The sequence below is a fragment of the Microcaecilia unicolor genome, chromosome 5 (genome assembly GCF_901765095.1).
Source record: "Microcaecilia unicolor chromosome 5, aMicUni1.1, whole genome shotgun sequence".
NCBI lineage: Eukaryota > Metazoa > Chordata > Amphibia > Gymnophiona > Siphonopidae > Microcaecilia > Microcaecilia unicolor.
In genome coordinates, this window is record NC_044035.1 from 295,511,790 (window position 1) to 295,528,582 (window position 16,793).

The 16,793-nt window shown below is 39.3% G+C and overlaps 1 protein-coding gene across 1 annotated transcript in view; it reads right to left on the reverse strand.

Annotated features, from left to right (window-relative positions):
- The window catches only part of SLC7A6 (solute carrier family 7 member 6), a 96,496-nt gene that overhangs the window by 38,129 nt on the left and 41,574 nt on the right, over positions 1-16,793 (reverse strand). Inside the window, exons 5-6 of the mRNA XM_030204297.1 lie at positions 13,353-13,476; positions 9,418-9,521 (exon numbers count right to left, since the gene is read on the reverse strand). Coding sequence (XP_030060157.1) covers positions 9,418-9,521; positions 13,353-13,476 — 228 coding nt within the window. The remainder of the gene's footprint in view (positions 1-9,417; positions 9,522-13,352; positions 13,477-16,793) is intronic.

A 16,793-nucleotide genomic window follows, 5' to 3' on the forward strand; every position in this document is an offset into this window, starting at 1 on the left:
ACTTTTCTTCTAGGAATTTGTCCAAGTCTTTTTTAAACTCTGACATGCCAACTCCCTTTACCACTTTCTCTGGCAATGAATTCCAGAGCCTAACTATACACTGAGCGAAGAAATATTTTCTATATATAGTGGAACCCCGATATAAGGCTATGATTGGGATCCATAAAATATCACGTTAAATGTGGGGTCGCGTTACAGTGGGGTCAATAGAAGATGAACACAACTGAACCAAAAACTGATCTGTTGCAAAAAGAGCTGTATGTAAAAATAGGGAAGCCAAGACATGATTGGGTTATATGCAGATTCACGTTATTGCGGGTGCATTATATCAGGGTTCCACTGAAATACGTATTAACTTCATTGCATGCATCCTAGTCCTTACACTATTGGAAAGAGTAAACAAACATTCACATCTACCTGTTCCATTCCATTCTTTATTTTATAGACCTCCATCATATCTCCCCTCAGCCATCTCTTTCTCCAAGCTGAAGAGCTCTAACCTGTTTAGCCTTTCCTCAGAGTGAGATTTTCCATCCCCTTTTTCATTTTGGTCACCCTTCTCTGTACTTTTTATAATTCAGCTATATGTTTTTTTTTTTAGATACAGTAACCAGAATTGCATACAATATTTTAGGTGCAGTCGCACCATAAAGCAACACAAAGACATTATGGTGTTCTGTGTTTAATTCTTCATTCCTTTCCTAATGATTCAAAACCTTCTATTTGCTTCATTGGCCGCTAAAGCGCGGGGTACAAATGTAACAAAAAAAAAAAAGTGAGCAGAGGATTTCAATGTATCAGATGATAAACATATATAACTTTTTCCTGAATGGTGACTCCAAATTAGAGAGCTGCACGGGGACAGAAATTTCACTCGTCCCCGTCTGTCCCCACTGGAATCTCCTCCATCCCTGAAAATAATCTTCTCCATCCCCGCCCATCCCCTGTACTATAATAACCCAACTTAATAGTAGCCCATGTTGATAACTTCCCTTCTCAGTGCTTTTGGGGATTTCAATGATGTCAACCACATCCATTAATTTTTTTTAGTGCTATTATAATTGCTATGCTAACTTAGAAACACAAGCAAAGGATAGGTAGGCTGGCCTGGCACTACATGTCCACGGGAACCCCGCAGGACCTGAATCCATCCCCGCGGGAGTCCTGTGGACCTGGAAAGGATTCCCATTAACTCCGGTCCCATGCAGCTCTTTAATCCAAATACAGAACTTTGCATCAGGTAGCTATAGTTTGTTTTTCTCTTCCCTACATGCTTCACATTAATTCTTACATTTAATCTGCCATTTGGATACCCAGTCTCCCAGTCATACAAGATCCGTCGTCAGGAAATTTATCACCTCACTTGTTATTAATAAATGACATGGACACAAAAATATGTTAAAAAGCAGTGATCCCAGCACAGATCCCTGGTAACCCATTAGTTACCCTTCTCCATTGAGAATATTGACCATTTAACCCACTCTGGTTTTTATCTTTTAACTAGTCTTTAATCCACAAACAGGCCATTGCCTCCTATCCCATGATTTTTTTAATTTCCTCAGGAGTCTCTCATGGGGAACTTTGTCAAATGTTTTCCGAAAATCCAGGTAAGCAATATCAACTGGCTCACCTTTATCCACTTGTTTATTCGTGCCCTCGAAAAGATGCAGAAGACTGGTGAGGCAAGATTTCTCTAGGCTAAATCTATGTTGACTTTGCCCCATTAATCCATGCCTATGCATGTGTTCAGTGACTACTATTTTATTTTAATAGGCCCTCTTTTGACCAATACCAATATCAGGCTCACCAGTCTATAATTTCCTGGGTCACCTCTAGAACCTTTTTAAAACATAATAGCATTATATGACTACCCTCCAATTTTCAGGTGCCACACTTCATTTTAAGGATAAGTTACACTTTCCTAATAGTAGATCTGCAACGTCATTTTTAATTCTATCAGTTTTCTGGGATGTATGCCAAGAAGTCCAGGTGATTTGCTGCTCTTTAGTTTATAAATTTGCCCCATTACCTCTTCCATGTTTACAGAAACTTGTTTCAGTTTCTCCAACCCATGATGGTTAAATATAGGGCCTAAACTGTAAACATAAAAGAAATGGAACTGTGGAACCAGAGAAAGGGACAGGCAAGCCAAGATCAAGAACAACAGTAGAAGAGGGATAGGTGAAGAAGCAGAGAGACTGTTCTCTATTCTGTTCTAAGCTCCCCCCCCCCCCCCCCCCCCCACACACACACACTTCTCCTTTTCTTCCCTGTAGGCTGTCTGGAAGGGAGGTGATGGGGCAGAGCACCCCTGATTCTCTGAAGTCTGAAATAAAGTAGTGGAACTGTGTTCCAGGCCGTTCACCCAGAAATTAAGCTCTGATTAAACACTATTTCTGGCATGGGTATCTCTCTCACATCTTCCTCCTTTGAAGACTGACTGAATCAATTAATTCTTTTCACTATGGTTTTGTCATTCCATCTGCCTTTTTAAATACACGGTCTGCACTTCCAGGATGGTATTTTTGAACATCATCCATGTCTGATGAAGCTCTTAACCTTTGCAGCTGCTCCTCTAAGGTGTTTTGTTTTGTTTTTTAACCATTTACCTCAGTTTATCATGGTCTCCTTTTTAAAAGTTAAATGCTAATATAGGGAATTTTCTGTGTGCATTTAGTCCAGTTATTAAAAATTAAATTGACTCAGAAGACCAGCAAAAGGATTTCAAAACTGTGTCACTTCCACTCTCTTGAAAATAAGGCACCTGACTAGCTTTCTCAGTCATATAAAATTAGTTTGATTTGTGGTTTAATGGCACTTTGTTTGCCTTGAGCTACTCAGCAGCATTCTGTTTTTCATCTCAGAGTGAAATAAACATACAAGAAAAATTTTTTCGTTATTTGCAATTAAAGCTGTACCAAATATTCGTATTTGTTTCGGCCCTGAATACATTATTCATATTTGGTCGAAATTGTGACTTAAATTTAAATACAAATAATCCAGGGCTCTACTGTACTAAATCCTACTGAAATAAACACTTGCTCTCTGATTTCATGTTGCTTCTTTTATTATTTAAGTTAAAGCTCAATGCCCATTATTCATATTCAGCCAAATAATAAAATATGCTATTCAGTGCAGCTCTATTTGCAATGTTCAAAGTTCGTAGATAAAAAGAGCACAGCACTATTCATCCTGATGCAGAGCCTGCTTATCTAAAAAAAAAAAAAAAGAAAAATCATCTAGGATGACAAATATAGGAAATCATTGTATTACAATTTTGAAGGGTAAGAAGAGGTATAAGAAAATATTAGAAATTAATATTCAGTTAAGACAGATTGTGCAAACTTGTTGCATTTTATATCACATTTGCTTTTTAGCTGAATTAACATTACGTATTCCCAGTGCATGTTTTGAAGAGGTTTGTAATGTAACCTATATAGATAACATGTACATTTGAAAATGTAATTTGCTATATTTATTTCATCTGCAGAAACAGGTGCAAAAGTCTCCTGGCCCCCATGGAGGTCAGAAGCTCAACTACCAGTTAGTCTATCCCCTACCTTTTTCTTCAGCTTCTAGCCTGTCTTAAATTACTCTTACCATCTAATGCTGCATTCCCATCATTGGTTTGTCCTGCCTTTTTTCACTGTCTTCTGGCTTGCCTTACATTGCTTACATTCTCATCTGTTGTATTTTTACCTTCCAACTCCTCTGGCTGTTCTGACCCCTTTCTTCTGGTGCCCCTTGGCTGTTCCAATAGCTCTCTTCAGGCACTCACCACTGAATCTCATTTTCTCTCACTATTTCTCTTTCTGTATCATCTATCAAATGTTTTAGGTTGCCATCACTAGGTGCTTCTTTTCTTTGAGTTGTCTACAAACAAATAATACATTTATCTTAAATTTCCCTTTGCAGCTTTTCCTTTGATACTGTTTTTCTTTTGCTATGCTAATCAGTATGGTACTCTGCAAAAATGTTAGTGCATTCTATCCTAGGAGTAGTGCAGCAGAAAACAAAATACCTTTAAAGTTGTACAATGAAGGCTTGTTACGCTTGCAGAGCAACAGTCACTCTTTATGTGCTGTTCTACTTAGAGATAGGTCAGAGAAGGACAAAGTGACTATAAGGATAAGGCAGTATTTACCTTATATTGGCTTTTAACCACACATAACCAGCCAAACGTTATATAGCATTTTATGAATAAGTTCAGTAAACATACTAAGATATTTGTCACCACGGGAACATTTTTCTACCTGTCTTTGTCTTTCTTTAACCCACATAGTTTCTTTTGAAATTAAGGATGCTTAGTGCTTTAAACATGTTGTAAGGACTAAGATGTGGACATAATATGAGTGAACACAATGTGTGAACATGTGCAGGGTTTCTTCTACACTATTCCAGATGTTATCATAAAAGAAACTCATAGTGGATAAGAAATAATGAGGACTATACACTGTTATTCTAGACAGAGAGAGGAGAAAGCCAAGAAATAAATAAATAACCTCAACTGAACTATACTGGTTGAGTCAAGAATAAGTCCTGATGCTAACCTATAAGGTCCAGTATAATGTGGACCCAAAATATTTTGCTGGCTAAGTTTTAAGATCTGTACTCCAGGACAAGTCCTATATTCACAAGAGGTAAACAACTTGAGATGATTAATTTCATCTGCCTCAGCAATGACATGTTCTATGGAGAGAGCGTTGGGTTTTGCTGTTCCACAGCAGTGAAATCCATTACAACTGGAGCTTTAATGTGCAAAAACCCTGACTTGGCTTTTTAAAGGGTTAGGAAGAATTTGGGGTTGAACAATTTGTTATTCCAGGTGAGAGAAGGTAGTACTGTGATTTGTGACCTTAAAAAGCTCTGATATTTTGATAAGATTTTTAAGTTTAGAATGTGAAAGGAATATTAAGGCTTCAATATAATGAACAGCACTATATCAGTGTAGTGGTTTATTTCAGGTTTAATGCTAATTTTGTGGATGCTACATTTACTTCCTGTGCAACAGATTATCATAGCACATAAAAAATAAGCATTGAACATGAAATAAACTACTTCAGCTGCATACAGAATTACATCAAATGCAGAGAACTACACTGACAAAAATTAGTCCAATATTTTTATTTTCTCAATAGCACAAAACTTTACTTCACTTCTAGAGGTGAAGTAAAGTTTTTAATTCCTATTGACTAACAGAAATCAAAGAGAAGTTAAAAATGAGTGCTGGATCCCAATCTCAGAAACTTTTGGAGATGGAATCCCCAGAAATTGTCCTCTCTGATAGGCCAATAATACCAGATTCCAGAGAAGCATCATCCATTATCCTCTTCAACCATCAACCGAAACACAAATAATTTTCAGGATGGAATTGATTGAAGATGACAATGAAGATGGTTCTTCAGGATCAAGTAAGTATTCTAGGTTTACTGGACTAGGTAGGGGAGGAGGCCCAAGATTTAGTTCTCTCTCTAATCAAAGATCTCATTCCTCAAGGGGTCCTGGTAGAAGGAGTACTTGGTAGTTAGCTTTACTTCCATGTTAACAATGTTTAAAAAGTTGTAAAGGTTGTTTTGAAGTTTATTTTTGCTTTACCATATTACCTACACCAATGCATTAGTGCTATTTATTTTTTCCAACCCAACAGAAGTTGGGAAGAATCATACAAGAGAGGTCAAGAATATCTTCTGTCCTCTCTGGAGGCCAAATAACACTCCAAAAATTTAATGAAATGGGATGAAACTTGGCATATCGGAAAGACAGTAAAAAGACACCAAGTTCAAAAATGGGCAAACCTGGACCAGAGATTACAGAGAAATAAGCCCCTCCCCACCAAAAGACCAAAATAATTGAAAATTTAACAGAATGGGATGAAACATGGAATATGAAAAAAATGATTACAAGGAGGAGCGAAGATGATCTGAATAGACGCTCTGACCGACGCTCCTCCCTATCTCCGCTGTGGTCCGTTTCATGTGGGTCTGACCCGGCTTCTGCATGGGGAAGAGGAGGAAAGGAACACTCAGCAATATCCTTCTTTGCCGGCTGCTCCAGTGTCAAGGCAGCCCACACTTGGAGTTTGGGGTCTCGGCCATATCCAGGGCAACTTCCCCTTCAGCCACGCCACAAGATGAGTCTTCCAATAACAGTACAGGCAGGGCATTTCTAAGTCCTGCGTAACAAGGGGCTCCACCACAACCCAGATCAACCTGCCATGCAGAGGGGCGAGTGCAGGAGGAAATGGAAAATCTTACCACCTCTGATGCCATTAGAGGGATTCCCAGTGGTGGGCTCCTCTTTCGTTGAAATTGTTTCCCCTGTTGGTCATCAAAATCTGCAGCAAAGTTTAAGATCAACAAGGAGGGAAAGGAGAGATGATAGCTCCAGAGTTCTGGTGAGAGTGCTGCAGAAACCAAGTAGTGACAATTGAGTCATTATGGGATGCCATGCAAATGTTGAACTCTTCTTTATTAAAACTTTCTTCTAAAATTGTGGGTGATTTGTCTGTGCCCACTCAAAGTGCAGATGCTCAGAACCAAGTACTGGAACAGCATACCTCAGTTTTGGGGTCCTTAGAAGAAAAAGCTTCAGAGTTGCAGACTGTAAATGGGGTAATGATAAAAGGAAATTATTTAAATAATAGATTGGTACTTCTGCAGAATAAACTAAGGAAAATACACTAAGATTCTTAAATTTTCCTAAATCTCCTCTAACATCACATTTGAATATGGTATGGAAATATATGATAGCAGTTCTGAAAATGTCCCCAGAGACGTTGCCATCTGGTCTCTTTATTTGTTTTGGTGAAAGGCCACAGGTCAGCTAATAAACAGGAAGGAATTCTCCAGAAATGAATCTTAGATTTTTTTGGAATCATCTCTGAATATAATCACTCAATATAAGGTGCTTGAGCCTGATTGAAATGCAGAGTTTCGTTTATATTTTCATGCTATATGTCATGTCCCCCACCTCAATGCAAGCAGCGTTCTCGGGCTGCGCGGGGTCCCGTCAACATGCACACTTGACTGGCACTGCCCTGAGCCATGTGTGTGTAGTTCTTCTCTGGGTTTGTTCAGAGAGCGGTGGTTGCAGGCTCCTTAATTGCTTTGCTTCCATGCACCTGTGTCTGCTCTCTCTCTGCCTGGCTTCCAGGCTCCTTGATTGCTTTGCTTCCTCCCACCTGTGTCTGCTCTCCCTCTGCCTGGCTTCCCTTGCTTCTCTCCTATTGATCTTCTGGTTCCTCCTTCCCCTGCTCTTGTCCTATGGCTGTGCTCCTTCTCCCTGCTGGTTCCTGCTGATGTCAGATGCCAGCACTTTATCAGCTGAGCTCTTCCTGGACTCCATGCTTCGGCTTCTACTTTGGTAGGTGTTACCTGCTCAGTAGTTTGCTTCTTGTCTACTTGTCCCTCGTTGCTGACTTTGCCTGTACCTGGATCACTCTCTTGCCTGCTGCCTGCCTATTGACTTTGCCTGTGCCTGGATTACTCTTTTGCCTGCTGCCTGCCTACTGACTTTGCCTGTACGTGGATTATTCTCTTGACTTGCTGCCTGCCTACTGACTTTGCCTGTACCTGGATTACTCTCTTGACTTGCTGCCTGCCTACTGACTTTGCCTGTACCTGGATTACTCTCTTGACCTGCTGCCTGCCTACTGACTTTGCCTGTACCTGGATTACTCTCTTCACCTGCTGCCTGCCTACTGACTTTGCCTGTACCTGGATTACTCTCTTGCCTGTTGTTTGCCTATTGACATTGCCTGTACCTGGATTACTCCCCTGCCTGCTGCTTGCCTGTTGACATTGCCTGTACCTGGATTACTCCCCTGCCTGCTGCTTGCCTGTTGACACTGCCTGTTCCTGGATTACTCCCCTGCCTGATGCCTGCCTATTGACTTTGCCTGTACCTGGATCACTCTCTTGCCTGCTGCCTGCATGGCCAATACGTTCACCACCCCACTTCCAGCTCCATCTCGTAAGTCCTGCAGGCCGCCCGCACCTAGGGGCTCAACCTCTGGGGAACGGCGGTCAATGTAGGTGAAATCCGGGGTTGTCCGGCCGCCAAGCAGAACCTGGTCTGAGTGCCAGGCTCAGCAACGCTCTACTTGGTACAAGAACTCACAAGTCTGACACTACAGAATTTTTTTTATGGATTCAAAAGTGAGAATTTTCCCTGATTTATCTGGAGCAACACAAAAAAGTGTGCCAATAGTTCTTTTCCTTGTGGCCTACAGCATTGGTTCTAGGAGCTACTTTTTGCTTCAGTTTCCGTGTACAAGCGTAGCTGTTCAAGATAAAACATACTTATTTTTTTGACCCCAAGCAATTGTCGGACTTTATTGTGACTAAAGAAGGTTTAAATATATCTGCACGATGATCCATGAATTTAATACTGTTATTGGCTGGCTAGGAACTTTGTGCGGGTTGTAGCATCCTGTTTTTAATTCCTTTTCTTAAATATTTTTCTGAACCTAGCTCTATTTCTATGATGATCAACAAATTATTTGAAATTTTTTCCTTATCTCTGGTTGATGATATTTCATATATAATTTCTTTCTTTATTTCCTTTATCACCACTAAATCTGGTGATTACTGAAAATGTAAGAAGGAACAGAACAAAGCTGGTTTTAAACAAAAAACAAAAACAGAGCTTAAAAGTGGGCCAAATCAGACTAAGGGCTCCAGAGAAATAATGCATTTTTATAGAAGTAGTTCCAGCTTCCATAAAATAGAAACTTACTTATAGTGAAACAAAAGTTAGGGAATTCTCTCTTTCAAACTGCCTCTTCCCCTGTTTTCTGCCCTTCCAACTCTTGACTACCCCCACTCCAATAAAATACACAACCTGCACAACTGTTCCACCCCTAAAACTACCCTCTACCCTACAAATGGCCTCGTTTTGAAAACCTGGCTTTTTCAGAATGTATTTGAGAAGTAGATGACCCGGGATTTCTCAAAAATCTTAGGTTTCAGGGTGGATAGAACCATTATTAGTGGGCAGGGTCTCAGTATCATGCAGTATTTTTTAAGAGGTTGGTTTATTTGGGTTGTGGATGTTGTGTTGGTCTGAGTTTATTTGGGTTTATTGTAATTTATTGAGTGAATGCTGATTGGATGGGTTTTTACTTAGCTAAGCTTTTCTTTTGGTGTATAAATGAATGTGCAGGTTTATAATCTTCTCTTAGAGGCCCTTTTACTAAGGTGTGTTGACATCCAGGCTTAACATATGTTAACAGGGGACCTTACTGCACGCTAAGCCCAGAGTTACTGAAACACATTTTAAAGCATTTAAAAAAATTGTTTAGTCATGTTGTGCACTAATGTTTGCCTGTTTATTTCTATATTAGAAAAATTACACTAATGTCAACACCTACAAGAAAAGTACAGATCATAAATAAATTATAGAAAATTAATACATTACCTAGATGCCGCTAGGATTGATGAATTAAGCCCACCCACACATGAAAGAGCTACAGCAAGTGGAATTGTCCAACTGAAAATTCCATACACCAGGTCAGAAAAAGTCTAGAGAATAAAAAAAATATTAAATACATTCTGAGAAGAAACATCAAAAATGGGCCCAATATTAAAAAAAAAAAAAAAAAACAACCCTGCGGAATTTATGCACCTTAAAGGGGTCTTTTACTAAAGTGCACTAGCATTTGTAGTTGATGCTAAATGCCGAGACGCCCATTATATTCCTATGGGTGTCTCAGCATTTAACACTAGCACGAGCTAAAAATGCTAGTGCACCTTTAGGTTTCTAAACATACGACCCATTTTCTGACAAACCTAGGAGCCTAGGTTTTCTGCTGAAAATTCATCTTAAACTTAGGAGCTTAAAACTGATGCTTATAAATTTAGGCCTGGAACTCATTTGCCTAGATTTATGAGTCTAGTACTAAAAATCATTGCTGAGCACCTAACTTCTTTCTCCACCCTAAAATCACTTCTGTTGTAACCCACTTTTTATGCTCCTAAATTTAAGGGATCTTTTACACTAAAGTGAAGTAAGGTTTTACACCTACACATGTTAAAAGGGGTAAGTGCAAAAATTGAGAAGTAAATGCACGGGGTGTGCCCAGCATCGGTCCTGCATTACCACACATGGCAAAAACCATACCGCACAAAAACCGCAGCCCTGGATTAAATAGGCAGGCCTTTGATGCAGCAGTGCTGCCCACACACACATACACATCCCTCCTTTTCATACCAGACTGCTGATAGTGGCGACTGCACTTAGAACCACCTCATGAAAAAGTACTAAGTGCATCTGTACTATCAGTAAAGACATCTAGCATGTGGTACCAAGCCACACCTCTGCTCCATCCCATCACACCCTTAGCATGTTAGGCAGCTACTGTGGATTTTTGCCACACTAGCTTTTTTTTTCTTCAACATGCATTTGAGGTTGGCACTGGGCCCTGCCAACCCAGGGTAATACGCGTGCTAGCAGCTTACGTTGCTTAGTAAAAGACCCCCCCCCCCCCTTTAGAAGTTTAGCAAATTTTTGCATATAAATTTAGAAGCTAAATTTAGGAGCTCAGCCATTAAATTTTTAAAGAGGCCAATCTGGAGCATAAATCCTTGGAATATCAGGCCCAGAGCCCTGTTTACTAAGGTGCACTAGTGTTTTTAGCGCGTGCTAAAAATTAGCGCATACTAATGCTAGAGACACCCATAGGAATTTATGGGTGCCTCTAGCATTACATACATAGTAACATAGTAGATGACAGCAGAGAAAGACCTGTATAGTCCATCCAGTCTGCCCAACAAGATAAACTCATATGTGCTACTTTATGTGTAGCACATGCTAAAAATGCTACTGAGCCTATAGCGCAGCTTAGTAAACAGGGCCTCCAATGTTTTTAATTTGGTTTGGAAATACATGCATCAAGTTATTTATCAGGGGGTCAAGTTTCTCCATTGGTATGTACAGTAAATTAGACATTCTTCATGGAACTGTATTGGTTAACAACTGGCATTTTAAAATTCAAATATTACCCATTATGTACCATTCTGCATTTCAGCACATTTAAAACATGATATAATTTGAAAAAAAAAAAAGAAAAAAAAAACCAAGATATTGTGGGAGAGAAGGTAGTGGCTGAACTATGGGGAATATGGCTGTAATTAAAATGAACCCACAAATATCCTAAACAATCCCCTTACAGAATAGGCACAACTTGCAAAAAATAAAATGGAAATCCAAATGCTGAGATGGTATTAAAATATATGGAGGAAAAGACCTCAAAAATCTGCTGGACTTGATTTTTATTCACCAAAGCACTGTGCAGATCAGAAAATCATCATTGGTCTAAAAACCTCCAAAACCTCTCTTTAATTATTTATTTTTCTTTTTATAATTGCAGACAAAAAGGCACACTTATCTTTTTGTCTGCAATTATAAAATGAAACATAAATAATTAAAGAAAGCCGTTAAAGGCTTTGAAGGTTTTATGACGAATGATGATTTATTGATCTGACAGTGCTTTGGTGAAAAAAAGATCAGGTCCAGCAGAATTTTGAGGTCTTTTTCCTCCATATATTTTAATACCATTTGTCAGCATTTGAAAATTTAGGGGGTCTTTTACTAAAGCTTAGCTCGACTTATCTGCAGCAGGGCCCATTTTATTCCTATGGGCCCTGCTGCAGATAACTCGAGCTAAGCTTTGGTAAAAGACCCTCTCAATTTCCACTTGTTTTCGCAATGTGTAATTAAAATGAACACATAAATCACTTCAGGTCTGTCAACAGAGATTAATAAAATGTAAATAAACAGAAATAAATAAAAAGCACCTAACTTGAAATACTATACAACATAGTGGTAATAAGTTATAAGCTATTAATGGATTTGTGTCAATGTTTTGGATACTGTTGTCATTTGACACAGGCACAAAACAAATAACTTTGAAAAAAAGAAAAACTTTAAAATGACAGTTTAAAGTCTGCAAATACTGTGTACAATTCCAGACATCTATTAGTTTGAAACATCAGATTCCACCATTCTTGGTGTGTGGCTTGGTTCAAAGATTTCCAGTACATGAAAACAACCTTCAAGGCTAAGGTGAACAAGGTATTTACAAGCTTGCATTCAGCAGGATTTAACATGGATCTGAAACATTGGTCTCTAAGCAACACATATTTGTACAATATGGGACCAGTAAAATGAAACACAGCTTAGTACAAGGAACCCTAGATTACTAATTCCCTATGTTCCTTTAAAAACACTTCAATCGGTGTTACAGAAAACAGAATCAACTAGTGTTTCCATCTTTTTGCAATCTAGGACTAGATACCACACGAGCTAAAATATTCAGTGTTATTGGTCCATCATTGTGGAATGCTATTGCATTGCCACTCCACCAAGAAGAATCATTGGGAAATTTGAAAAGACAGTTGGAAGCATTTCTTTTTCAAGATGTCTTTGGCATCTAACACACTTTCTATAGTTAATAATATGGGATAATATTCTACATGGTTGCACCATAGAATTATACATCATAATAATCACAGATTTCCTTCTATGAATTATTAACATTCTATTTGCTTTTGACTTGCTGTGTACTGGTCCGTTAGGGTTTTAGGGCCCTGTTTACCAAGGCGCGTTAGCATTTTTAACGTGTCTACAATTAGTGCGCGCGCTAACCGTGTAGGCACATACAGGGATATTGTAGGCGCATACATGGTTAATGTGCATTAAAGATGCGAATGCGCCTCTAACGCAGCTTAGTAAACAGGGCCCTTAATGTACTGTCTACATGATTCCAATGTCCTTTTTCTCAGTGGTAACTCCTAATGTGGAATCCAGTTTTATGTTTAAAAAATAAAACGAAGTAACAAAAAATCCCAATGATAAACACGAGAGCAAAACCTCCAAAAATTGAGTATTTAATTTAGGGCTTCTTTTACAAAGCCGCACTAGCGATTCCCACGTGGCAAATGAGAAGAAGCCCATAGAAACTGAATGGGCTACCTCTCATTTGCTGCACCAGGAATCGCTAACACGGTTTAATAAAAGAGGTCCTTAATTGGGCTATTATTTTAAGAATTCTGTTATTGGATTTCATTTTCAGAAACATTGAAAATTTCTTTCCAGCATCAAAATTTCTTCTTTTTGTGGTTTTTATTTACCAGGGACCACTATCCCCATGTACACTGTTTGCATACATGGGTTAAGTGACTAGAATACTAACATTTATGCACGTTCTAGCTGCCAGAATCGAGGTGGCTTATTATATATAGAATTAACCCAAAATGCCTTCTTGCAAGTTCTGTTTAAACACATTTTACAAGTGCTCATTACCAATATCATCATGAAACAAAGAACAGATCAGTTTTATACATTTGACTTACCACAGCCACAGCCTCACTGGCAAGAATAGCATTAATATCCAATACCGTGTAGTAAGCCACGTTGGTCAAGATATAGATAATAGTCACCAGTGGCATAGAAATTGCAATTGCCATTGGCAAGTTCCTAATAAAGAGAAAGACAAGAAAGTTTCTTAAAGTGATAGCAAAATTCCGTTGCCAACATCTTTTGAAGCAAACTCCCATGATTTACCAGTACCTATACTTCCACTTAGGTAAATAAAGGGATCCTTTCACTACACTGTGTTAAGCAATAGAGCACATTTATCGCACCTTAAAATGGCTTACCACGGGATGTACTCAGGCGTCCTGCGGTAAGTTCCAAATCTGTACATGCTGCTCGAGTGCTAAAAAAATATTTTAAACATTTTTGATGGAGGGGGTGTGTCTGGGGGGGCAGAAAGTTGGTGTTCCTACACCAATCAGTTAGAGTGTCTGCATTACCACATGCTAAATAGTTAGCACAGGAATACCATCTACAAAACAGGTGTGCTCCTGCTGCAATTCTTTAATGGCTATGAGCTAATAGCAACATTAGCGCATGGCTATTAACAGAAAAGAAAAATAGGAAATCGGCCATTTTCTGGGTGCCATAAAAATGGCCTTAGCACATGGGAAAAACCTGCCTAAGGGTGCGCCAAAGCCACTTTTTATCGCAGCTTAGTAGAACGATCCCAAAATATTTAATAGCTTTTTAAAGATACCAATTCCAAATGAAAGATGGACGCCCATCTTTTTTCGAAAATACGCTTTTCCCCGCCTCCGGATTTGGACGTTTTACAAAGACATCCAAATCCCAACTTGGACCTTTCGTTTGAAAATGCCCCTCCACATCACCTTTGTCTGTTGGAAATTGACCTCTTTCAAACATGTATGTGATGTGTTTGGTGAGGTGCTCGATGAACCAGTCTGGTGAGTTTTTCAACATGTAGTTAGGGCATTTGTCAAGTAGGCAGTATGCACGCTCGTATTTTGTGAATAGTGTCTTTACTGTATCTAGTTGAGGTGGTTTGAACGTGTTCCATATTTTGTCTGCTGCAGTGTGATTGTCATGTGTTTCACAATCCTGTAGGTAGTCTGTGATGTTTATTTGTGGTTTTGCAAGGTTTGATCTTGTGTTTGTTATTTTCTTTTTGAAGTATTGTACAAGCTCTTCTGCAGTTGGTGGTATTTCAGTAATTGCCAGTATGTTCTGGGTTTTCAATAGTTTGTTCATGAGTTTGAACATTTTTGTCTGGTCGAATATATATACTGTAGTGTTGTACTTTCGCTTTCTTTATGCTGTTTGTGTATGTTCTTATGGCTTTTCTCCATATGGTTTTGTTTGCGTCTGTTTTGTTTTTGGCCTGTGCTCTTTTGAGTTTCCTATAGAGTTTCATCATGTGTAGAAGTTTGTCAAATAAATCAGGGACTTGGTTGTTTTGTGATTTTTGTTTTTGTTTTGAGTAGTGCTATTTTGTTTAGTGTGTTTTCACTTGTTTCGTTCCAGTTTCTCATGAAGTGTTTATCCTCAGGTGGTATGTCATTGAGTTCATTTATTGTTGTTGTCCACAATGTGTGGTTGTCTACTTTTCCTCTGGTTGTGAATGTGTGTTGGTTCTTGGCTCTCTTTTCTTGCCACTTTCTTTCCACTGTAGTGTGAAAGTGAACTTGCTGTGGTCTGGCCATGGTACCTTTTCTCATGTGTGGTTTGTTAATATGTAGTTGTTACTCGTTGAGAACCTGTGGACTAGTATGTCTAATTGGTGTCCTATTGTGTGCGATGAGACTCCTTGTGCTGTTGTGAAGTTGCATTGGATTATGAAGTTCATTAGTGTTCTGGTGTTTGTGTCGTTTTGTTTTTCTAGGTGCAAGTTTGTGTCACCTATTAATAGGACATTTGGGTGAATGGTGCAAATGTTTGATACGAAGTCTGTGAAATCATCTTGGGTGTTTCTTCAGCTTCCTGGAAGGCAGTAGAATAATGTGATGCATAGTTGGTCAGTTAGTGTTTTGACGGTGATTCTGCATGCCAGGCTTTTGATTGTTCAGGATGTATGTTTAGTGACAGGTTCTGCTGTGAAGGAGGATTTGTATATTATTGCAATGCCTCCTCCCCTCCTTTTGGTTCTGTTGATCTGTATTATTTTGTATGCTGGTGGGCATAGGTCTAGTACTGCAGTGTCGTCTTCGAGGGCCGTGTTTTGGCTGAATGGCCTGTGTCAGGAGTCTGAAGATTACCTCATCCACGATATTTCAGTGCTAAAATGCCAATGTTCCATGAGAGGCACAATGTGACTCTCTCCTCAGGTGTGTCAGCTAGAAGTAAACTTGAGACCAGTGCTGTGGCTTATTTTGGAATTGAAACTGCAGCTAAAATTGCTTGCAACCTGGGTTGGTAGTATCATTAAAAACACCTCCCCAATGAAACCGAAGAAAGAAGTCCTGTACTGTGCAGCTGTCAAAACAATGTACGTTCTTCTGGGTTTCCCAGAGTATCCTGCTTACTCTCGTTATCTTTTATTTTAAAGAAAGAGGATAGCACAAGAAGTGAGGTGGGGAGAAAATCTCAGATTCAAAAATGTCCCCCTGGCTCCAGGCAAAAATGTTTTTGTTTTTTGGGTTTTTTTTTAATGTTCAACAGAGCCCCCCCCCCCCTTATTCTTGATTGATTACCAGTTCTCCCACTGTACCAGATGTTTCCCTCAGAGGCTAGTCCAGGAATGCATGGTTGGACCACCAGTATTTCCCTGTCTCCAGCAGATGGTGAACACCTAATGCTGCACAGTGCCCTTATAGGGAAGGGCCAAGAATTCTAGAAACTGTCTCCACATCTACTGGCTGATGGGTACATCCCACAAGTCCTGCACTGGTCTGGTAAGGACATTAAGGAACAGCAATTTCATTTTTGAGTTCTTTCAATACTCTGGGGTTTATCATCTGGTCCAGGTGATTTGCTGCTCTTCAACTTGTCGATTTGACTTATTACATATTCCAGGCTTACTTAAATTTCAGCTCCTCCTTGGCATCACCCTTAAATATATTTCTGGCACAGTTAGCTCCCTTACATCCTCCTCAATAAAGGCAGAAGCAAAGAATTAATTTAGTCTCTCCACTATGGTATGGTCTTCCCTTAGTGCCCCTTTTACTCTTTGATAATCTAATGGTCCCACTGACTCCTTCCCATACTTTCTGCTTCTAACGTACCTGAAAAGTTGTTATGGAGTTTGTGCTTCTACGGCAAGATTCTTCCTGATCAATGCTTTGCATATAACTTACCAGTGCTTAAGCTGCTTTCTTTCTGTTTCACTCAGATTCTTTTTCTGTTTTTTTGACAGATGTTCTGACTCTAATTGCTTCTCTTTCATCTCACGTTTTTACTATGGCAGCCATTGTTTGGCCTGCCTTTCGCCTTTAATATGTGGAATATATCTGGTCTGGGCA